The sequence below is a fragment of the Protopterus annectens genome, chromosome 6.part0 (assembly GCF_019279795.1).
Source record: "Protopterus annectens isolate FY-2018-M chromosome 6.part0, PAN1.0, whole genome shotgun sequence".
Lineage (NCBI taxonomy): Eukaryota > Metazoa > Chordata > Ceratodontiformes > Protopteridae > Protopterus > Protopterus annectens.
In genome coordinates this window covers 1,987,969,944-1,987,994,443 of record NC_056737.1, presented here as the reverse complement: position 1 = coordinate 1,987,994,443, position 24,500 = coordinate 1,987,969,944, and the positions used below count along the sequence as shown (strand labels likewise).

General features: G+C 36.7%; 1 protein-coding gene across 26 annotated transcripts in view; it reads left to right on the top strand.

Moving 5' to 3' along the window:
• LOC122805019 (titin-like) overlaps window positions 1-24,500 on the top strand; it is a 759,244-nt gene that overhangs the window by 674,248 nt on the left and 60,496 nt on the right. For all 26 annotated transcript variants that reach the window (XM_044075290.1, XM_044075281.1, XM_044075295.1 and 23 more), the window contains 24 exons: window positions 29-325; window positions 4,304-4,891; window positions 4,994-5,296; window positions 5,415-5,711; window positions 6,611-6,898; window positions 7,007-7,306; window positions 7,413-7,715; window positions 8,072-8,374; window positions 8,485-10,254; window positions 10,341-10,634; window positions 13,577-13,864; window positions 13,954-14,253; window positions 14,432-16,498; window positions 16,613-16,915; window positions 17,008-17,313; window positions 17,416-17,706; window positions 17,791-18,090; window positions 18,997-19,302; window positions 19,393-19,698; window positions 19,793-20,074; window positions 20,209-20,802; window positions 20,907-21,194; window positions 21,306-21,605; window positions 21,755-22,057. In XM_044075290.1, coding sequence (XP_043931225.1) covers window positions 29-325; window positions 4,304-4,891; window positions 4,994-5,296; window positions 5,415-5,711; window positions 6,611-6,898; window positions 7,007-7,306; window positions 7,413-7,715; window positions 8,072-8,374; window positions 8,485-10,254; window positions 10,341-10,634; window positions 13,577-13,864; window positions 13,954-14,253; window positions 14,432-16,498; window positions 16,613-16,915; window positions 17,008-17,313; window positions 17,416-17,706; window positions 17,791-18,090; window positions 18,997-19,302; window positions 19,393-19,698; window positions 19,793-20,074; window positions 20,209-20,802; window positions 20,907-21,194; window positions 21,306-21,605; window positions 21,755-22,057 — 10,977 coding nt within the window. The remainder of the gene's footprint in view (window positions 1-28; window positions 326-4,303; window positions 4,892-4,993; window positions 5,297-5,414; window positions 5,712-6,610; window positions 6,899-7,006; window positions 7,307-7,412; window positions 7,716-8,071; window positions 8,375-8,484; window positions 10,255-10,340; window positions 10,635-13,576; window positions 13,865-13,953; window positions 14,254-14,431; window positions 16,499-16,612; window positions 16,916-17,007; window positions 17,314-17,415; window positions 17,707-17,790; window positions 18,091-18,996; window positions 19,303-19,392; window positions 19,699-19,792; window positions 20,075-20,208; window positions 20,803-20,906; window positions 21,195-21,305; window positions 21,606-21,754; window positions 22,058-24,500) is intronic.

Here is a 24,500-nt window from a genome sequence, read left to right as displayed (position 1 = left end):
GGCTTTTTTTGTTGTTTTTTTTTTCCAGAAAAACCAAGCCCACCAGAGAGACTAGGGGTTACAAATGTCACTAAAGAAAGTGTCACCCTTGTATGGCTAAAACCTGAACATGATGGTGGAAGCAAAATCACAAGTTATATTATTGAAGCTCTTGAAAAGGGACAACAGAAGTGGGTTAAGTGTGCAGTTGTAAAGACAACTCAACATGTTATCCATGGTCTAAAGGAAAATGTTGATTATTTCTTCAGAGTTAGTGCTGAAAACCAGGCAGGTCTAAGTGATCCTAAGGAACTGCTACTTCCTGTTACAGTTAAGGAACAACTAGGTAAGTGTCTCCGTGAACACTGCCACAGATTTAGTAGAGTTTCTATTTTTCCAAGATTTTATATTGAGTTTTTATATTTTTGTAGCATAGCTATTGTCTGAGTACCAGTATGCAAGTATGCTTTACTTCAATAGCAATCTAAGTATTAGAGAACTTACAGAATTTATGGACTTATTAGATATTTAATGTTTGTTAGCTTTTCATCAAGGAGCTAAACAACAGCTTATTTTTTATTTTTTTGTGGCAGAAAAGGTATAAATGCTCTCAAAACTCATTTTTGTCTTGTGGAAGAGGCATGTGAAAAGTAGTTAATTTTAATGCTCAGTCCCAGGAATTGATTTAAGTATGATCTTGTTTTATAAATGCCTATATTGTTATTTTGTGATAAAATGCAGCATGCAAAAGATTAGAGGTAGACATAACAGAAAGCTTTCGATAGGTCATTGCTTTGACATTATAAAATAGAAAATAGACCTCCTACAAACTGTGCCATGTACTACTTATAGCCCAGATGTTTCAGTATACTGCAGTTGAACATCTGGAAAAGAAAATGAGAATCACTTTCTGTTGATGTACTGTAGCCTATAAGTGTAGAAGAATATAGAACCTAACTAAATATCGGCCCCTTTGTAAGTCACTGGATTGTTAACTGGCTATGAGACAAAACACACTCCATCAGAATAACTAGTACGTGTCCCAAAGGCAACACATAAACAGTGGTATCACTGAAGGTTTTTTACTAGGCTTTCTCTTCTTTGTAATGTATTTCTCTGAAGTACAGGGAAATGCTAGGAACCTTTGACTAACTAAATCTCAGATGACTGCAAGCTAGAAATCATCCCTAACAACTCCTCAGATTCATTAATACTCTAAAAAGGCATTGATCACACTAATAGCAGATTCTCTAATCACAGTCTAACCCTAAATGCAACGAAATGTAGTATGGTCAACTGTGGTGAAACTGATAATCCTGCACAGTATAACTGACTGTATGTTCTGCGATGTATTAACTTACATACGCAGTGAACTGTCCTTAAATCAGTATATCTCCAATAATATCAGAAAATCTTCTACCACTTTCATCTCAACTGTAATGAGCTGTTGTCTATGTCCCAGTCTGTCCTAATTCCTCTTTTCTCTGCACTTATTTTATTTTTTTTCCCTGCACTTATATTTAGCATGTATATCTCCAAACAACTCCAGCTGTAAACAGCACAGTGATTTATAACCAAAAGAATCAAAGGTACAAAGAAATGCTCTTATCTGGATAGACTAAAACCCCTGGCCTAATTTTTGTGGCCTATAAACTCCTACAAGGTGATGTGTGCCTTGCCTTCCAATATATGCTGAACCCTGCTCTGTGCAACTTCTTTTTCCTCAAAAAGAAGAACTCCCACATTAATTCCCATTTCATATACATAGTTCTACACCATCTATCAGAAAATCTTGATTCAGAGATAAGTTAATCATTCAGCCTGTCCCAAACCTTCCTGTACATATTAGGCACTGTAAAATTCTAATAACATTCACGCTTCTATTTGATAAATGGATGGTACCCTGTCATATTCAACTCAGATGTCACTGGCTACAGACGTTTAACTATGTCCAGTGAAATATGCGTACATTTCATTCCTCCCTATTACTTCTCTGTGTCTTTTTTGCTGCCTTTTATTCACCCTTTTCTTCATACTTCCCTTCCTTCCATTTTGAAAATATTCAGTCTATACCACTCCAAGTAACTGTACCTCCTACCATAATTTCTGAACTATTAGCTCACCTTCAAGGGTTCTTCTATGACATTTTTGCAAAGCCTACACTGGTTGACATACCGCTGTCTTACTCTAAATCTGTGAATCTATGCATATATCTAAGTAACATAGTATCCTAAAAAGCAAATTTATTGTAAAACACAGGACATTGCCGGTGCATTAACATAGCTTCTTGAATACTACAGTGATAGTGCAGTTTGCCAGCTGTTGCTGCTGCGAATTCTAGCAAATTCTAATGTTATTTATTTACTTATTTTTGGTTAATTCCATTTGTAAAGGTATTGTCCCCTCAAACCTGCACCCTCCTTCTTTAAAAAATGGGGGCCCCTTACACAAACTGAACAAACAAAATTATTTGTTGCTTTTCCTGTTAAAAAGAAATATATTAAAATAACCACCTCTTTCACTGCGGAACTGAGAGCAGGTGTAGCTCAGATAGCAGTACAGTACAGTACAGTACAGTACAGTACAGAAACTGACAATTACAGAGAACACTAGATCTTGTATAACAACATATCTTGCTATTCTGGGTCCCCAGTTACACAAGGTTCAGTGTTTTGCATAAGTACCTTGAAAGGCTTATAGAGTAATTGATGTGCTAAATACTGAAAAATCTTTGAATGCATGTGAAGAAAATAGAAACACCTATTAAAAGCATTCAAAGCAATTAGCAAGTGTTCATTAGTGTTTTTTAACACCCATGCTACTTTACTGTTTTAAAAAAGCAAAGAATCTGCAGAAATTTTTTTTTTTTTTTTTTTTTTTTGCTTTTTACTCTAGCTGCAAGTTTAATAGTTTGATTTTAAAGAATAGAGATTGGCTATAACTTTTTTTTTTTGCTTTTTACTCTAGCTGCAAGTTTAATAGTTTGATTTTAAAGAATAGAGATTGGCTATAACTGCTAGCCTGGGCTGTTTCATCCAATGCAAATGAAGTGTTCTACCAGTTCCATGTCTTCAGATGGAACCCATATCAATTTTAAAGCATCTGTTTATTGCATTAGAGATATACAATAAAGTTTACATCCTGAAAAAAGTTCTTTGACTATTCGCTAGCTCAGTCTAACTGGCATTTTCCGTTGTCACTGATAAGTAGGTTTTGCAAGAATATTTTTTTTTGTTCCCCCAAATATTGATGACCTTATATTCAGCATTCATTCCATCTTCTGATACTTGCAGTTTTTTTATAATGTGGTAAGCCTTTGTAAGGTGGGCCCCCTCACTCTGCAGGAGAAATTACCTGTTAGCACCATCCAGAAAATTAACCTCTGAAGAAGGGTAAGAGCTGCAATTCTCAGATAATTTTGTTTCTGAGGCAGACAACTGAGGATTTTTTATATACACTTTATAAATTCCCTGTATTTTGTATGTAGTGACAACGCTATAAGGCATGAATGCTTTTGTACTTTTACAAATGGTTGCTTCCATTGGGGGAAATGCTACCCATCAAAGATTAGCCCTAGTCTCCACAAAAGAATAAACTTAAATCAAGATCCAGCAGTCCCCCTCCCCCACAAAGTGGGAAAGCTGAACTGTAGCCACCCAATGGTTTTGTAGACAGACCATGGAAAAGTAGTGAAATTCAACTTAACAACAAAAAAACACAGATACTATGCTCCTCCATTAACAGTCTGGTAGAGTTTGTAAGTTAATTGTTTTAAATAAGCATGTTTCCACTAGTCTGTCATTGTCTTGTTAAATTAGTATGTAAGCTGTCTTGCTCATTTTAGCATATGAAAAGAAATATTTTTTTAAAGCAAGGTGAAACAAGACCAAAACAAAAAAACATTGCGGGCTGCTTTTATATATTTGCAAATAATGCATTTTTTTCTGGAAATGTTATTTAAAATCAGTACTAGAAAATGTTTAATAGCAAGCGGAACTAGTTTAAGTTACAGAATCTGTGTATTTTAAACTTTCAGTTTTGACTTTGTCAGGCAACAGTGTAAGTAGTTTTATGGCCAGCATAAAAAGTGAGATAAAAGCTGAAAAATAGTTAGCACACGTATTATGTCATTTTAAGTGTTACATCTGTCTATGCATTGATTTTGTTTCATGTATTTTGAAACAGCACAGTAAGGTGCAGACTATCATCTTAAATAGTTATTTGTGTTATTCTGTAGGATATAGTAATTCTTAGCTCAATATGTTTTTAATATTTTTGCATTACTTTCATTGTGCCTTACAATGAATGTTTTCATATTTTACAGAACCACCTGAGATTGATATGAAGAACTTCCCACATAACACAGTGTATGTCAGAGCAGGATCTAATCTTAAATTTGAGATTCCAATATCTGGAAAACCATTGCCTAAAATATCCTTGTCTAGAGATAATGTACCAGTGAAGTCAACTTTGAGATTTAACACAGAAACTACTCCAGAAAGTATTGTCATTAACCTCAAAGAAAGTGTTGCCTCTGATGCTGGAAGATATGACATTATGGCTTCCAACTCCAGTGGAACTACCAAGTCTTTTGTCAACATTATAGTGCTAGACAGACCTGGACCTCCTACTGGTCCTGTTGTAATTAGTGATGTCACTGAAGACAGCGTAACTCTAAGATGGCAACCACCTGTTTATGACGGTGGAAGTCAGGTCACAAACTATATTGTACTAAAGAGAGAAACAAGCACTGCTGCTTGGACTGAAGTGTCTGCCTCTGCTGCAAGAAGTGTGATAAAAGTAATGAAGCTGACAACAGGAGAAGAATACCAGTTCCGCATTAAAGCAGAAAACCGTTTTGGCATCAGTGATCATATTGATTCTCCATGTGTTACTGTAAAACTTCCTTATAGTAAGTTATCCTACAATGTGTAGCATTAGAATGTATTTTACTTTATCAAACAGTTTTTGTTTAAATATATGTTATATTAATTATCGTTTGTTTTAATTTTAGCAATACCTGGACCACCATCAACTCCATGGATCACTATGGTTACAAGAGAAAATATCACAGTCTGCTGGCATGAGCCTGTTACTGATGGTGGCAATCCTGTGACTGGATACCACTTAGAAATGAAAGACAGGAATAGCATTTTATGGCAGAAGGTCAATAAGACGATTGTGCGCACCACTCATTTCAAAGTTACTAATATAAGTGCTGGGCTGATCTATGAGTTCAGGGTATATGCTGAAAATGCAGCAGGTGTGAGCAAGGCTAGCAAACCATCAGAACCAGTTCTTGCAATTGATTCTTGTGGTATGTACTATTATTAAATTGAATTACATTACGTTCCATTTTAATTCAATACTAAAACTGTATAAATTACAAGAATAGCATTAAGTTAACAAAAGTATCTTTTGTCTGCTTATTATAGAGCCACCAACAAATGTACGTGTAACAGATGTTACAAAGAATTCTGTTAGCCTTGAGTGGAAGAAACCAGCATACGATGGTGGTAGTAAGATCACTGGTTATATCATAGAGAAACGTGACGCTCCTAATGGAAGATGGACAAAGGCCAGCTTTGGCAATGTTATTGAAACTCAGTTTACTGTATCAGGCTTAACACAGGATTCAAAGTTTGAATTCCGTGTGTTTGCAAAGAATGCCATTGGTTCAATTAGCAATCCATCAGACGTTATTGGACCAGTAACATGCATTGACACTTACGGTAAGTAGAATCCTAATTTGTATCTTCTCATTTAACTTAAAAATTACAATGTAAATTTTATTCAGTACTGTTGAATATTGAATATACATGGAAAGGAAGCTATACGGGTTTTCAAATTGCATTCTGCAGTTAAATAAAAAAATGATGGCTTGCTGCCATTACAGCAAAGGGGTTATGCACCAGCTTCAGAGCATGTTTGATATATGTTTTACTATATTATTATGTGCACGAAATATAATATGCATTTCTAATAGCATGTCATCTCATTTTTTTTGCATTGACTTAATGATTCACATTCCAAAAACCTTGCCTAAAAATATGTAATTTTGCCTTCAAAGAATGTTAGTACTGATCCCACTAAGTCATACACAGTGATGTCATACAATGAATACATTTTGATAGTAGTGTTGCCTGCCAAAATCACACACATTTATCCTGGTGCCAGTGAAATGAACACCACATTTTTTAAATTTTAATATAAACTCCTTCGCTGCATTTCCTGTACCAGTAAACCAAGATGCAGTGATCTTGGAGTTGCGGCATTTTGTCAAGGATGTGAAGAGTCATAGGCTGCTGCATGGGAGGGTCTTCTCCCTGTCTCTGCTTACTTTCATTGTGTACTCTGGCACAGGAGAAATTATATTCATATATGTATTTGTCAAACAAAAGCATTTCTGATACATTTAATTGTCAGACACCAGCATATGAGGAAGTGTGTTGTTCAGACATCTCTTTCAGTTAAGTGTAGTAAAGCTGATAACTTTTCATATGAGGTCACTTCTGTTTATAGATTAAGTATAAAGTTGCATTGCTTTTTAAAAAGTATTCTCATTTGTACTAAAAATACAAAAAAATATGTCTGTGTGCATTTTAGCTTGATATGTATGTCTATTTTTTAGGTGCACCCATAATTGACTTACCACCAGAGTATCTGGATGTTGTCAAATTTAAAGCTGGAGCAGCTGTTAAGATTGTGGTCCCAATATTTGGAAAACCTTTGCCAACAATAGAATGGTTTAAGAATGGTAAAGAAGTAGAGACTAGTGCTCAAGTTTCTATTGAAAATACAACTGAGTATGCTTCAGTCCTTATCAAAGATGCATCGCGTGTCAACAGTGGCAACTACGAACTACATCTGAAGAATTCAATGGGCTCCACATCAGCCAATATCAGGGTGCAAATCTTAGGTATGTAGTTATTTTAGCCATAACTAACAGCACTTTTATATTATATACTGTGTTTTTGTGGTTTAAGGAAAGGTAGGAAAATAACTTATTTTTTTTATTTTAATTCAGATAAACCTGGACCCCCTGGTGGACCTGTAGAGTTTAAGACAGTCACTGCTGAAAAGATAACATTTATGTGGAGCCCTCCATCTGATGATGGAGGTGCAGCTGTCACCCACTACATTGTAGAAAAACGCGAAACAAGTCGTGTAGTATGGTCAATCATTTCTGAAAGAGTTGAAGACTGTGTTATGACTGTTCAGAAACTCATTCGAGGCAATGAATATGTATTCCGTATCAGAGGAGTCAATAAATATGGAATTGGTGATGCTCTTGAATCTGACAGTGTTGTTGCTAAGAATGCCTTTGGTAAGAATCTCACCAGTGGTACATTTTGGAACATTTTGTATCGATAATTTTAGTGTATTCTTCTTAATTTTCATTACAATTGCTTTTTTTGTTGTTAAATTTACAGTTACTCCAGGGCCACCAAGCATGCCAGAAGTCACCATGATAACCAAGCAAACAATGACAGTTACTTGGAATAGACCTACTGTTGATGGTGGAAGTGAAGTCAGTGGATATTACCTTGAGAAACGAGAGAAGAAGAGCTTGCGTTGGTTTAAAGTTGTAAAGGAAACTATCCGTGATACAAGACAAAAAGTTACAGGGCTGAATGAAGGAAATGAGTATCAGTTCCGCGTCAGTGCTGTCAATGCAGCAGGAGAAGGACCATTCTCTGATGTATCAGAATTCTATAAGGCTGCTGATCCAATTGGTAAGCATCTATTATACATGTGTCTAAACCTATTAAGCTAATTTACATACTGTGGGTACTGTTATAATTTAATTGCTGTCTTTCAGCAGCATCACTTGTTTATTCACTTATAATTACAGAATGTTTTATGCCACCTTTTATAACTTTTTTCTAGATTGCATAATAAGAATTATTATTATTTTCATGACTTCAGCAGAGCACAGCAATCTTAGAAATAATATGACTGGAAGGATGCATTTTTTTAGGCTTCATACTGTTCTAGCCTTATAAATATAGGTGTATTATCAGTGTGTGTACTATCTTCATTCCCAAAACTATGCAACATAATGTCATCTTCATTTGTTGTATCACTGTAGATAAACCAGGACAACCAACGAAGCTACGCATCTTAGACACAACAAAATCTTCTGTAACACTTGGATGGGTAAAACCTGTGTATGATGGAGGAAGTGAAATCTCCAGTTATGTAGTGGAACAAAAGGAAGGAGATGATGAATGGAAGGTTGTAAGTGTCAAGGGCCAAGTGAGAACAACAGAATATGTTGTAGCTCAGCTTCAACCTGCTATCAACTATTATTTCCGTGTATCTGCTGTCAATTCTGCTGGTCAAGGTGAACCTATTGAAATGATGGAACCTGTACAGGCTAAAGATATACTTGGTATGATATTACATGTATTTTCATCTGTACTCTCGACTCTGAAGCTCTTAAAATTGTACTTTTTTCTTACAATTAAATGAATGTATTTTATTTTATTTTTATTTCTACAGAGGAACCAGAAATTGACCTGGATGTTGCACTTAGAACATCAGTTACAGCAAAAGCAGGTGAAGATGTGCAAATTTTAATTCCATTCAAGGGAAGACCACCTCCAAATGTTACCTGGAGAAAAGGAGAGAAGAATATAAGCAATGATCCAAGGTATTCAGTTCAGAACACAGAATCATCAACACTGCTTACAATTTCTCAGGTTAGTCGTGATGATACAGGCAGATATGTCCTTTCTATAGAAAATGGTGTTGGTGCACCTAAATCAACTTTCGTAAATGTGAAAGTACTTGATACACCAGCACAGTGCCAGAAGCTGTATGTAAAGAATGTAACTCGTGGTATGGTTACTTTAGTTTGGGAACCACCTCTTATTGATGGTGGTGCTGAAGTTACCAATTATGTAATTGAAAAGAGAGATGCCACTAAGAGAGCCTGGACTGGCGTAACAACTAAATGTGCCAATACAACATTCAAGATTACTGGTCTGTCTGAGAAGACATCCTTCTTCTTCCGAGTTTTGGCAGAAAATGAAAATGGATTAGGTGAGCCATGTGAAACTCCAGAACCAGTAAAACCCACTGAAGTACCTGGGCCTGTCAAAGACCTAGCAATGAAGGATTCATCCAAATCATCAGTTACTTTACAGTGGAGCAAACCAGATTATGATGGCGGCAGTATTATCACAGAGTATGTAATTGAAAAGAAGGTGAAAGATGATGCAGATTGGTCACATGCTGGCGTAAGTAAATCACTTGAATTTGAGGTTACTAAACTGAAGGAACTTTCTTTGGTGGAATTCAGAGTATTTGCTAAAAATGAAAAGGGATTAAGTGATGCTATTTATGTTGGACCCATTACGGTTAAAGATTTTGTGATAACCCCAGAGGCTGACCTTTCTGATATTCCTGGTGGACAGATAAATGTACGTATTGGTCATAATGTTCATTTAGATCTGCCTTATAAAGGTAAACCAAGACCTACTATTCAGTGGCTTAAGGACAATATTCCACTGAAAGAAACTGAACAAATACGTTTCAAGAAAACAGAAGCCAGAGTTTCCCTCAGTATTAAGAACATCAAAAAAGAGAATGGAGGCAAATATTCATTGATTTTAGATAATGCTGTTTGCAGAAAATCCTTTACATTTGTAATCAACACTCTTGGTCCACCATCCAAACCAAAAGGACCGATCCGATTTGATGAAATCAAAGCTGACAGTATTGTTATTTCTTGGGATGCACCTGATGATAATGGAGGTGGTGAAATCACTTGCTATAGTGTTGAAAAACGTGAAACATCACAAATGGAATGGAAGATGGTTTGTTCCAGTGTTTCCAGGACAACATTTAAGGTTCCTAATCTGATTAAAGAAACTGAATATCAGTTCAGAGTACGCGCCGAGAATCGCTATGGTGTAAGTGATGCACTTGTTTCACTAGATGTTATAGCCAAACACCAGTTCAGGCCACCAGGACCCCCAGGTAAACCTGTTGTGTACAACATCACTTGTGATGGAATGACAATATCCTGGGATGCACCGGTATATGATGGAGGTTCAGAAATCACTGGTTACTATATTGAAAAGAAGGAAAGAAATAGCATCCTTTGGCAGAAAGTAAATGTCTCAGCTTCAGTCACTGCCAGAGAATACCGAATTACTGGACTGATTGAAGGACTAGATTACCAGTTCAGAGTATATTCTGAGAACAGTGTTGGTCTTAGTCCAGCTAGTGAGCCAAGCAAATATACATTAGCTGTTTCTCCAGTTGGTAAGCAATATGGCTTTGTATGTCAATTTTCATATAAGGATTTTTTTTATTGTATCAGCTTATAAATCACTTTTTTTTTTATTTAGACCCACCTGGCACACCAGACTACATTGACATTACCAGAGACAGTGTTACACTTAAATGGGATCCACCGCTACGTGATGGTGGCAGCAAAATTGTTGCCTACAGTGTTGAGAAACGTCAGGGAGGTGAACGCTGGCTTCGATGCAACTTTATTGATATCACTGAATGCCAGTACACAGTTACAGGCCTCAGCCCAGGTGACAGGTTTGAGTTCCGAATTATTGCAAGGAATGCTGTTGGAACCATCAGCCCACCATCTCAGTCTTCAGGTTATATCATGACCAGAGATGAAAGTGGTGAGTAATGATTTATAATAAGCTGAAATGCTGATAGTCACTCTGACCAGTATAATAATAAACCCTCAAATATTTTTTGGTAGATTCAGTGGTGATAGAGCCACATTGCAGTACTTGCAGAAAATCAAGCGAAATATTAATTAGATTTTCTGCATGTGAACAACTCAATAAACAAATAGCTTTCTACACAGAAATATAATTACTGTAATTATGCCTGTGTTTAGTAGCATAACGGTATACACAGGTTGCAGTTTTATAAACTTGTATATCTTTCATATATTTCAGTGAGTTATTTATGATTATCTTTCATTTTATAGATGAAAAGGCACTAAAATCATTTTGCCAGTTTCTCAAAGAAATACATGTTTTAAATTGAGTAAACAATGCATATTTTTATGCCCTGTGGTTTACAGAATTCTACTGCATCTTGTTAAGACTTAAAGGGTCAATTGTTTAAAATATATCTGATAGTTGCTTGGGTTCAGCATTGTGTGCTGACATTTTTTTTTTTTTTGGTAATTTCAGTTGTGAATGTGTCAGCAGAAGAAATTTCTAGCAGTCTATATTTCCAAAATTTGTCCCTGCCTTTCCAAATACCCCCTTACAAAAGCAGTCCACTCCTGATTCACTGATAAAATGGAATAGTTCCCTCAGGGACAACTAGTTAGAATGTAGGCTAGGAATTACTGTGCACAACTAATACAATATTTGGCCACATAACTGCATGTACATTTTACAGAACGTTCATACTAGTAGTGTATAACCTCTCACCTGTTCAGATTTCCACAGAATGTCCAGATTTTTACCTCATATTTTTGGTCTATTTCTCATAAAATTGTGTTTTTCTGGCAAGTCAGAAAGGAATGGCAGACAAGTAAGTTTCAGACTTCATATTCTTCAGACAATTCATGCAAATGTAATACATGTTATACTATCAACATTCTAAATTTGTAAGAACAATATTTAAAAAGTATCCCTGTTTGTGGTTCTTTGCCCCCCCCCCTCCCCCATTATGTGTGGCTTTGTCCAGATTTCTTGCTCTAAGAGGTTGAGAGGTATGTTTGTCAGTGATGGTCAGTCACATTTTATAATGTATCTGTTTATATAGCAAAATATTCAGGGAGTTTCATAATGCAAAACTTTAAAAGTTCTGTTAATTACGTTGTATTCTAAAATTCTTTTGTAGTTGTTTTTTTTTTTCTGGCATCTCCAGCTCTGATGAAATGTCTGGCTCTGTCAGACTACGTCTGTGGGCCATGTCTACTTTGGCTATTGAGGTGACAATAGGCTTGAAATTAAAAAACTGAGTCATTAATTACAAGATCTGTGGATTGTTATTGTGTAGTGTTAGATGTTTCTTCATTACCGTCTTGAGTCTGGCGTGCATACAGACATGCCGTCCTTCGGATGAGATGTTAAACTGAGGCCCCATCTGCCTGATTTGGTGGTAGCTCAGGAGGATGTAAAAGTGAATGCGTATACCATCTTTGGTCTCCCCTTTAAAAAAGACATTGGCCTAGTGGAGCTAGCCTAGTCAACTAAGTGTAAAATAAAAATAAAAAAGTAAAAATTACATATTCAGTCTTCCTTCACACATTTTACATAATGTAAATGTTTTTGGTCTCAAGCCCTTATTGGGTGAAAACATCTGCCGTGTAACATTCTCTAACAAACTATGATGCTATAGAATAACTCATCCTCATGGGTAATGAATGGTCTTAGAGGTATTTGACAAACCTTAGTCAGTGAACAAATGATAGTCATCATTGCCATTTCCTATATTTGCATCCTCAGTGCAATAGATAAAAACATGATCAAAACCTTGCCTTGCAGTATGCTCAGCAGCATTACCCAAAAAGGTTCCAGTAATTTAAAAATGTTTACCATATGTTTGAAAGTATGTGATGAACTAAATGTGTATATACATGCATTTGCTTGTATGTGTATGTTTTTATTTATAAAGCAAAAACATTTTTTATTAAATGCTTAACATCCCCTAAACTTAAATTTTGTAAACAAGTGTTAAGGTGATGATGGAAGTACTTTCATCCATCAAGTCAATCTCAGTATTTCAGATAACCTTTTTCAGCTGTCCCTTCTATTTTCTCTCAATATTCCTAGTGATTTTGAGCATCACTATAGGTCTTCATTCACTAGACCATCCAGCAGTGTATCCAGTAACCTCTTTACTAGCATCGTAAGATGATATACCATGATTTCAGATATTCGTTACCACTTATAGCCACACATTCCCTGTATTTCTTCATTTCTGTACCACTTATCTTTTGATGATATTTATACTTGTTTTATACAGTTTGTTGATGTTTGCCCTTATTATATCCTATTTGCCCTTTCTTCTCAACTATGTACATTCTCAATATTCTCAGCCTTTTTTATATTAGAGATCTGATATTTCTGTTACCAGCTGGTAGTGCTGTATTTCTACAAGAATAACTTCATTAAATATTGTAAATATGTGTAATTATACTGCTTCACTTAGTTATTCCTTCCTTCAGAAGTTAACAGTTTTGAAAGTGTAGTCTCCCATTCCTGAATATGTATTAAACATTTTAATGCAATATCATTGGTCATAAGTATTTTTGGCCATTACCATCACAGGGTTTATGTGTGTGTCTCTACTTCAGAATTCCTTTCCAAGTGTGTAGCTTAATAACTTTTTGTTGTTTACTTTTTGTAAACCCTTGTTATAATCTTTATCTTATTCGCTGTTTGAATATACTATGTTATTACTTTTCGTATTGCTGTGCTTATTTTAGTCCATGTTTAACAGTTCCTGTTGGATAATGTGCTGTACTTCCACAGGATTTCTATGAAAACCAATTCCTCTCATTTATGGGGTTATGTAAAATGTAATGCTGTCAAACAGATAAATAAATTAACTTTTTTTTTTCAGTTGCTCATAAATTAACTTTTTTTTTCAGTTGCTCCATCGATAGAATTTGGTCCTGAACACTTTGAAGGTGTTACTGTCAAAGCAGGAGACAGCATTAGGCTTAAGGTATATGTCAAAGGTCGCCCAGTACCTCAAGTGACATGGTTTAAAGACGGAAAGGAAATTGAGAAGAGACTGATGGTTGAAGTCACTAATGTTATTGGATCCAGTAGCATCTTTGTTAGGGATGCCACTCGTGACCACCGTGGTGTGTACACTGTAGAAGCCAAGAATGCTTCAGGCAGTAAAACTGCAGACATTACTGTGCGAGTGCAGGGTATGTGAACCTTGAAGATATGTATTTTCACCTTATTTGTTTTTTTAAGTCCTTATGTTAGAATAATGATGTGTTTTCTTTTTAAACAGATACACCAGGGCCACCAATTGGACCTCTGAGATTTTCAAATATCACTGGAGAGAAACTCACATTGTGGTGGGACCCTCCAGCTAATGACGGTTGTGCTGTTCTTACACACTATGTGATTGAAAAACGTGAAACCAGCAGAATTGCTTGGGCTCTTGTTGATGACAAATGTGAAGCATGCTCATACACCGTAACCAAACTGATAAAAGGCAATGAGTACCAGTTCCGTGTATCTGCAGTTAACAAGTTTGGCACTGGAAGACCTCTTGAATCTGATCCAGTCATTGCACAAATACAATATGGTAGGCTTATTGTCAGTTTGTTTACTATATGTTAATAAGTTCATAGGGTTAACTTTTTTTAATAAAGTAATGCTTTAATGCCTGACACTTTCGCATTACTAAATTAGTAGCTGTTTCATGCTGTTAAGTTCACATGCACATGTTCATGCTAACATATTGAATGTTTTTCATGTTGTAGGTGTTCCAGAAGCACCAGGTGTACCAGAGCCCACCCATGTTACTGGTGACAGCATTACTCTTAATTGGACAAGACCAAAATCTGATGGTGGAAATGAAATTAAACACTACATTCTTGAACGCAGAGAAAAGAAGAGTTTACGATGGGTCAGGGTTTCTAGCAAGAGGCCAATAACAGAGACAAGATTCCGAGTAACTGGCCTTTTAGAAGGCAATGAATATGAATTCCATGTTATGGCTGAAAATGATGCTGGTGTGGGCCCATCAAGTGGTGTCTCAAGACTAATCAAATGCAGAGAGCCTGTCAATCCACCAAGTGCTCCTACTGTTATCAAAGTGATTGATACTACAAGAACATCAGTGAGCCTGGAATGGACCACACCTGTATATGATGGTGGCCTACCTATAGTTGGTTATATCATTGAAATGTGTAAGGCTAGCCTTGGCGAATGGCACAAAGTAAATATTGAGCCATGTGTCAATACTAGGTATACTGTTCCAGATTTAGAACCAGGGGAAGAGTATAAATTCCGAGTTTGCGCCCTCAACACTGCAGGTAAAGGTGAATTCTGTGAAGTTCCAGCAACTGTGCAAGCTGCAGACAGACTCACATCACCAGAAATTGACATAGATGCCAATTTCAAACAAACCCACATTGTTAAAGCCGGAGGTATCATTCATCTACGTGTTGCATTCCTTGGAAGACCTGTTCCTACTGCTATTTGGACTAAAGTAGATTCTGACCTTGGTATGCGTGCTGATATCCATACCACTGATACATTCAGCACCCTTACCATAGAGGACTGCAACAGATATGATGCTGGAAAGTATACACTTACTGTTGAAAACAATAGTGGAAGCAAATCTATTACATTTACTGTAAAGGTACTAGACACTCCTGGGCCACCAGGCCCCATCACATTTAAGGATGTAACTAAAGGATCAGTGACATTAATGTGGGATGCTCCTGCTACAGATGGAGGTGCACGTATTCATCACTACATAGTAGAAAAACGGGAAGCAAGTCGTCGTAGCTGGCAAGAAGTTACTGGAAAATGTACACGCCAGATTTATAAAGTGACAGATCTTTCAGAAGGTGTGGCATATTTTTTCCGTGTTATGGCAGAAAATGAATATGGTGCTGGTGAGCCATATGAAACAGCAGAACCACTTGTAGCAACAGAAGAACCTGCACCACCAAAGAGGCTAGATATCATTGACACATCTAAGTCATCTGCCACTTTGGCCTGGTTAAAACCCGAGCATGATGGTGGTAGTCGTATTACTGGTTATCTTTTGGAAATGAAACAGAAAGGATCAGATCGCTGGGTTGAAGCTGGTCAGACTAAACTTCTTACTTTCACAGTTGAAGGTCTCGTAGAAAACACAGAATATGAGTTCCGTGTTAAAGCAAGAAATGATGCTGGATATAGTGAACCAAGGGAAGCTTTCTCGTCTGTTATCATTAAAGAACCTCAAATTGAGCCCACAGCTGATCTCAGTGGCATCACCAACCAACTTATTACTTGCAAAGCTGGAAATACATTTACTATTGATGTTCCTATCAGTGGGCGTCCACCTCCAAAGGTAACATGGAAGCTAGAAGAAATAAGATTAAAGGAAACAGATAAAGTGAATATCAAGTCAACAAAAGACAGAACAACCTTAGTTGTGAAAGACAGTATGCGAGGCAATTCTGGAAAGTACTACCTTGTACTTGAAAATACAGCTGGAGTCAAGACATTTGCCATCACTGTTAATGTAATTGGTAGACCAGGTCCAGTTACTGGTCCAATTGAAATTTCATCAGTCTCAGCTGAATCATGTGTACTTACTTGGAAAGAACCAGAAGATGATGGCGGTACTGAAATTACAAACTATATTGTAGAAAAACGTGAGTCTGGAACAACAGCATGGCAGCTAGTTAACTCTAGTGTTAAACGTACACAAATTAAAGTCACTCACCTTACAAAGTATATGGAGTATTCATTCCGTGTCAGTGCTGAGAATAGGTTTGGTGTTAGCAAGCCTCTTGAATCTTCTCCTGTGGTTGTGGAACATCCATTTGGTAAGATGTATAACTATGCAGGTTTAATTTGTTTAAATATTAACCATAATTAGTCTGTAATTGTTATGTTTTAGAAATCCAATATTATCGCATTATCTCATTCTTCTTCAATAGTGCCACCCAGCCCACCAACCCGACCTGAAGTATATTCGGTGTCAGCCAACGCAATGGCTATTCGTTGGGAAGAACCATATCATGATGGTGGCAGCAAAGTTACTGGCTACTTGATTGAAAAGAAGGAGCGCAATACTATTCTTTGGGTGAGAGACAACAAAGTTCCGTGCTTTGAAACCAATTACAAAGTTACTGGTCTTGTGGAAGGACTAGAGTATCAGTTTAGAGCATATGCTATGAATGCAGCTGGTCTGAGTAAAGCTAGTGAAGCCTCAAGGCCTGTGATGGCTCAGAATCCAGTTGGTAAGTAGTTTATTAAAACAAATGTGGAAAGTGTTCTCATTATGAAAATATATTCAGGTGACTTACACATTGTTTTTTTTTTCCCTTGACAGATCCCCCAGGCAGACCAGAAGTAACTGATGTCACACGATATTCAGTATCCCTGAAATGGTCTGCACCACTTTACGATGGTGGAAGCAAGATTACAGGCTACATTGTGGAGCGTAAGCCATATAGTGATACAGGAGAGGGTCGCTGGCTGAAGTGCAATTACACTACTGTATCAGATACTTTCTATACTGTTACAGCCCTAAGTGAAGGAGACATCTATGAATTCAGAGTAATTGCCAAGAATGCATCTGGTGTAATGAGTGTACCATCAGAATCTTCTGGTCCTGTAACTTGCAAAGATGAATACTGTAAGCCTAACTTCTGAAATACTTTTTAGCATTTGGTTGTATTAGTTTTGATTCAATATAACTGTATACATGTGTATTATTTTGTTTCTTTTTGTATTGCAGCACCACCAAAAGCTGAACTCGACAGCAGGTTGCTAGGAGATCTTGTTACTATTAGAGCTGGTTCAGACCTTGTACTTGATGCATCTGTTGGAGGTAAACCAGATCCGCAAGTCTTCTGGTCCAAAGGTGACAAAGAACTGGAGCTGTGTGAAAAGATCTCTCTACAGTACACTAGCAAACGTGCCATTGCCATTATTAAATTCTGTGACAGAAATGACAGTGGAAAATATACACTGACTGTCAGAAATGCTAGTGGAACAAAGACAGTGTCTGTTGTTGTTAAAGTGCTTGGTAAGTGTTAGAACTTAAAAAAAATAAAAACCATGGAAAATTGCTGAATTCATTTCCTAAAGTTTTGTTTTCTCCTTTTACTAGATTCACCAGGGCCATGTGAAGACAAAATTGCAATCAGTAGAGTGACTCAAGAGAAATGCACATTGACATGGAAACCCCCTAAGGAAGATGGAGGTGCAGAAATTACTCACTATATTGTAGAACGACGTGAGACAAGCAGGCTGAACTGGGTTATTGTTGAGCCAGAATGTAAGACATTATCCTGTGTAGTTACAAGACTCATCAAAAATAATGAATACATATTCCGAGTAAGAGCTGTCAACAAGTATGGACCTGGTGTTGCACTTGAATCAGAGACTGTGATTGCAAGAAATACATTTAGTAAGTTTTAATTTATTGTTTTCTTTCCTACAATATCATAATAAATTATTGAAAATACATTTAGTAAATTTTAATTTGTTTGCCTTCCTGTAAAATCATAATAATATTTTAAATAAAATTTGTAAATGCATTCAAGATTATAGAATTATATGCTATGTAGAATAGACAGATTACTCAATGCTAATGAACGAACAACTAAGATGAATGCAATTCAAGATTATGTCACCTTTGGTAAAATGCACTTTTCAAGGGAAATAGAGCATGCATGTTTATGTCACTTAATCCATGTGCTGCACTTAACAGTAACTGTAATCTTATTTCAAGATGCTTCCTTATACATTTTGGACAGTGTAAAGTGGATAGATTGACAGTTATTAGGATTATTTGGTAAGACATAAGGAATGCTTGTGAGCAAGCTATAACATGAAATTCATGTGCATGTTTACACTACGATGTTCACATTGTTTGCATTCACTCATACTGTAATAATTTTTATTAGGAGCAACTTAGAGTAAAATGCATTTATATTTTGAAGCAGGTAATCACAGTGCTATAGCACTCTACTTCAGTAAAGATGTTTTGATATGACTCATTTCCTGTGTTAACAATTTCATCTTAACTTTGTAGCAACATTTGGCAATAAAATTCATATTCTGTCATCCTAGTAGATAATGAACTATTCCCTTATTTAGTGTAATCAAACTCATTACTAGGGACGGGTGAGTATTGATTATAATGTTCACTAAAACCAAAGGATCCAAGCCATGGCTAATTTAAGGTGTCACTGGAGAGCTTGGATTGGGAATGTAGTTCAAAAGGAGAAAAAAAAATAGAATAGACAGATGACTCAATGGTAATGAACGAACAACTAAGATGAATGTAAATAATGAATATGTCTCTTTACAGCCATACCATCACCACCTGGTGTTCCAGAAAAAGTTGCTACTGGTAAAGAGCATGCTATCATTCAGTGGATGAAACCAGAAACTGATGGTGGAAGTGAAATCAGCAACTATCTTGTTGATAAACGTGAAAAGAAAAGTGTGCGCTGGACACGTGTGAACAAAGACTATGTTGTTTATGACACCAGACTGAAGATTACTAATTTGATGGAGGGCAGTGAGTACCAGTTCCGTGTTACTGCTGTTAATGCTGCAGGAAATAGCGAACCAAGTGAAACTTCAGAGTATATACTTTGCAAGGAACCATCATGTAAGTTTGTTTTCAAATTGTTTTTAAATAATCATTTTATGATCATTATAGTATGAAACATTATTTTTCATGTTATTGTGTTTTAAACAGATACTCCTGGACCACCATCATCCCCAAGAGTAGTGGATACAACCAAGCACAGTATTAGTCTGGTATGGACAAAACCTATGTATGATGGTGGAGTTGACATCACAGGTTATGTACTTGAAATGAAGGAAGAAGGGACAGAACAGTGGTACAGACCTCATACTACTGCTGTTTTAAGAAATCCTGAATATACTGCGACCTCACTAGTGACCAGCAAAAAGTATTGCTTCAGAGTTGCTGCTGTCAATGAAAATGGCATGAGTGAATATAGTGAATCATCTGTTGAAATTGAAGCAGTGGAAAGAATTGGTAGGCATCATTCCTCTTTTCATATTGTTTTTACTTTAATTCATGTTGAGTCTCCTGCAGAATATTTCTTTAATGTTCTGTTACTGTCATTCAGAAATTCCAGATTTAGAACTTGCTGATGATCTGAAGAAGACAGTAGCTCTCAGAGCTGGTGGCACTTTACGTCTGATGGTGTCTGTTTCTGGAAGACCCACTCCAAATATCACATGGAGCAAAGAAGGTGTTGACCTTGCCAGCCGGGGCTTTATTGATACAACAGACAGTTACACTCTGCTTATAGTTGACAAAGTTACCAGATATGATGCCGGCAAGTACACAGTTGAGGCTGAAAATCCATCTGGCAAAAAGTCTGCCACAGTTCTTGTCAAAGTTTATGGTAAGTAAAATGTCACGCTATATAGTTTAGATGAAGTGTGCGAGTAGTGTATTGCTTTTAATAGGTTCACTGGCAAATATTATATAACTGCTGAGAGCAAACAGAAAAATTCAAAGCATTTTTTATTCTTGCAGATACACCTGGTCCACCAGGAGCAGTGAAAGTCAAGGAAGTAAGCAGAGATTCGGTGACTATTACATGGGAGATCCCCATAGTTGATGGAGGAGCACCAGTTACCAACTACATTATTGAAAGACGAGAGGCAGCTATGAGGGCATTTAAAACGGTAACAACCAAATGCAACAAGACACTATACAGAATTACTGGACTTACAGAAGGAACTATGTATTACTTCAGAGTCCTGCCAGAAAACATGTATGGTGTTGGTGAACCATGTGAGACATTAGATGCAGTACTGGTGTCTGAAGTTCCTATGGTGCCACAGAAACTGGAAGTTACTGATGTTACTAAATCTACTGTTTCTCTTGCATGGGAAAAACCTCTTCATGATGGTGGTAGCAGATTGACTGGTTATCTGATTGAAGCATGCAGAGCTGGTACTGATAAATGGATGAAGGTCGCTGCTCTTAAACCTACTGTCTTGGACCATACCATCATCTCACTGAATGAAGGTGAACAGTATTTGTTTAGAGTTAAAGCCCAGAATGAGAAGGGTGTTTCTGAACCAAGAGAGATTGTAACAGCTGTAACTGTACAGGAACAAAGAGGTATGCTTAAACATAATTTATATTGCTTTCATTTGTTGTAGTAATATAAAAATTTGTATTTGTTTATGAATGCATGTTTAAAAGTACTTATTTTTATTGTTTAGTCACACCCAAGATAGATCTGGCTGGAATTCCTCAAAAGACTATTCATGTACCATCGGGCAAGCCAATAGAGCTATCTATTCCAATTTCTGGACGTCCTCCACCTGCTGTGTCTTGGTACTTTGCTGGTTCTAAACTAAGAGAGGTTGATCGTGTCAAAATGGAAAAAACTGCTAAAGTTGCTAAACTAACTGTGCGGGAAACAACAATAGATGATACTGGAGACTACATGCTTGAACTGAAGAATGCAGCTGGCTCAGCTATTGAAACAATTAAAGTTGTTATACTTGGTATGTGGTCATAGACAGAATTTTATTGGCAGAAGAAGTTGAATGTCTAAAATGAATTCTTAGGAGTATGAATTTTTTTCACACTAAATATCTCCCTTTTTTATGTTACAGACAAACCAGGTCCTCCAACTGGAGTAATAAGGATTGATGAAATCGATGCTACTTCTGTTACTATAAGTTGGGATCCACCAGAAAAAGATGGTGGGGCTCCCATTAGTGGTTATGTGGTAGAACAACGAGATGCTCATCGCCCAGGATGGCTTCCAGTATCTGAATCGGTTACTAGAACTACATTTAAATTCACTAGACTTACTGAAGGAAGTGAATATGTGTTCCGTGTTGCTGCTACAAACCGTTTCGGAATTGGCTCATTCTTGCAGTCTCAGATTGTTGAGTGCAAGAGTATCATCAGTGAGTAATATACTAATTATGAATTATATAACTCACAAAGAATGAATGCTTTTTTTTTTTTTCACTTTTGTACAAACAGTGGCAGACAGTCATAGTACAAGTTTCCATTGTCATGCAGACAGTAAAGGTTTTCATTTATTATTTTACAGGTTTCCCAGGTCCACCAGACACACCTCAAGTGTTTGACGTGTCCCGGGAAGGAATGACCCTTACCTGGTATCCTCCAGAAGATGATGGTGGAGCACAGATTTCTGGATACATTATTGAACGAAAAGAAGTCAGGTCTGACAGATGGGTACGTGCAAACAAAGTACCAGTTACAATGACAAGATATCGCTCTACTGGACTTATTGAAGGACTGGAATATGAACATCGTGTAACTGCTATTAATGCCAGAGGTCCTGGCAAACCAAGTCGTCCTTCAAAACCAGCAGTTGCCATGGATCCAGTTGGTAAATACATTTAGAAAACTGTAGTAAAGTTTTCTTATTTTAAATGTTATCTATTTATTTTGTGTATTTGCTTGTTAACAAGGTGGGTGTGTAATCCAAAGGGCATTTCCAGCCATAAACAGAGCAAAGGGGAAAAACAACACATATACTGCTGACACAATCTGAAGTTGCTTTGAGCATTTATAGTAATACAGTGAAATATTTTCCATCCAAAAAAATAATTGGTGTCTAAAACATAGGATTGGAGATTAAGTAGAGAAAGCAATGTAACAAAGGTAGTATTTATTTTTCTAGCATTATAGTTCAGAACACTAAAATATAAACAAGAATGTGCTTCAAAGCTAATAACACAGGTACAGTATGAGAAAACATACTTGTTGCACATAGTAGCTAAATACCCCAGTGGAAACTTTGGGGTTGTAAGGAAAAGGAGCAGTCAGTTAGACCTGACATGATTAAGGAGGGAAATAATTTATTTTTATTTAGTTATTAGCATTTGTTTACCAGGAATTCCAACTCAACAATTTCATCTGTTTTCAGCAGAGGCTCAGGAGAAAAGTTCTAAAAAATACATATGCATAGGTGAAAATTGACATAATACAATATATTCTAAATACATAGATTAATGCAACTATTAATACACATATAAAATGTAGAATAACACATATGTACTATCATTAAAACAAGATAAATACAACATCAAGTAGCACTGAAACGTTGACATAATTACAAGACTTTATTCCTTACTCATAAAGCAAATGTCAAGAGTGAAAAAGAAGGAGAGAAAGAGAGGAGAAAGTGAAGAAAAGTATTTGCTAGATGTAATAAGTGGAGTAGATATGGGAGGAAGGAGAACTGATGAGTAAAACTAAGATTAAGATAAGATTAAGAGAAATAAAAACAGTGAAAAGGAGAGATAGCATGTATATAGGTATTAGAGGAGAAGGAGATGATATTTGCCAGGAGAGCAGCAAGTGCAAAGCCAGGAGTCAGACAGGAATTCTTTTAGTTACAGCTTAAATAATTGAATATTATATATTGACCTGATTGGTGCAGGGATCATATTCCAGACTTTTGCTAAACAGTGTGAGTACAGACTTTGACCACAGCTTTTGTAAGACTTATAGATGTCAAGTAGATTTTTCTCAGAAGATCGAAGGTGGTAATTTGGGAGGTAGTGGTGGTGAATTATGCCAATAACTGGACAGCAAGTGTGATTAAATATAATTTTATGCATTAAGAGAAGTTGGGTATAATTTAGTTGGTGAGATAATTCTATCCAATTTACAGTTTTTAGTGAGGAACAGTGATGTGTTTCATGACTTGTATTAGCTGCAAATCCATATAAACAGGAGTGGAAAAATACCATGTCATCCCTCTGCAGAAAGGTGGTACTTCTATAAAGATTTCTAATTTCAGATCCATTGTCATCTTATCCCCCCTCTCAAAAAATATTGTAACACTGTTCTAGTTTAGATTTAATGGTGGCCTGGAGGTTAGTCAAGATGAGAGAACCATGTAATAGAGAGGTGAGTAGGTATGTAGTGGCAAAAGTGACTTGGGTGGATGCAGTAAGGAATTTTTTTGGCTCTATATACCATTCCTAGTTTTTTTGTGAGGTTTTTATTTATATTGCTCTTTATGTCAAGGGCATATTTGAACTTGTCATATATTTTAACCCCAAATACCTCACAAAGAGAATTACTGGCCTCAAACAGATGCCCTGCGCAGACCGTCTCAAAAAACTCCAGCTTTGCTCCATCGCATATCGCCTACTCAGAGGCGATCTCTGTCTAACATACTATGTCAAACCCAGAGCTGTTGGACATGCTCCACTTAAAGAAATCCCAATCCCTCTGAGCTACACACTCTAGGGACCTAAACCATGTCACCACAATAAAAAGAACATGCTGGAGGGATAGATTCCTGTCCCAGAGACTTCCCATACTCTAGAACAGACTACCTATTTATATCAAACAAAGCTCCTCATTAGCACTCTTCAAGAAAAATCTTGATGATTGGATGGGAAATAGGAAATTCACCCAGGGGATCACCTCTGTGGCTCTGCTCGACAGGGGCACAGGAAAGTCATTTTCTTGGGTGGTGAAAGCCAGGGTACCTTTTTGGCTAGGCTTGTATAGGCCCTGGGGCCAATAGCCTAGTACCTACCTATGAACCTATGAACAGTTTTGCATTGGGCATGACTTCATTTGGCAGACTGTTTAAAGATGTGATCTTAATGTTATTTTTCTCAGGGGTAAGTGATTTGGGGAAAAATAAAAGAAATTTAGTTTTCTTTCGATTACGAAGGAGTTGGTGGTTACAAAGCCAGTTTTCAATAGCATTAAAGGCATGTTTTTTAATCTTTTCTAAATTTTCTAGATTGTCTGAGAGGCTGATTAGTGTGGAATCGTATGCATACTGTACAAGGGATGCTTGTACA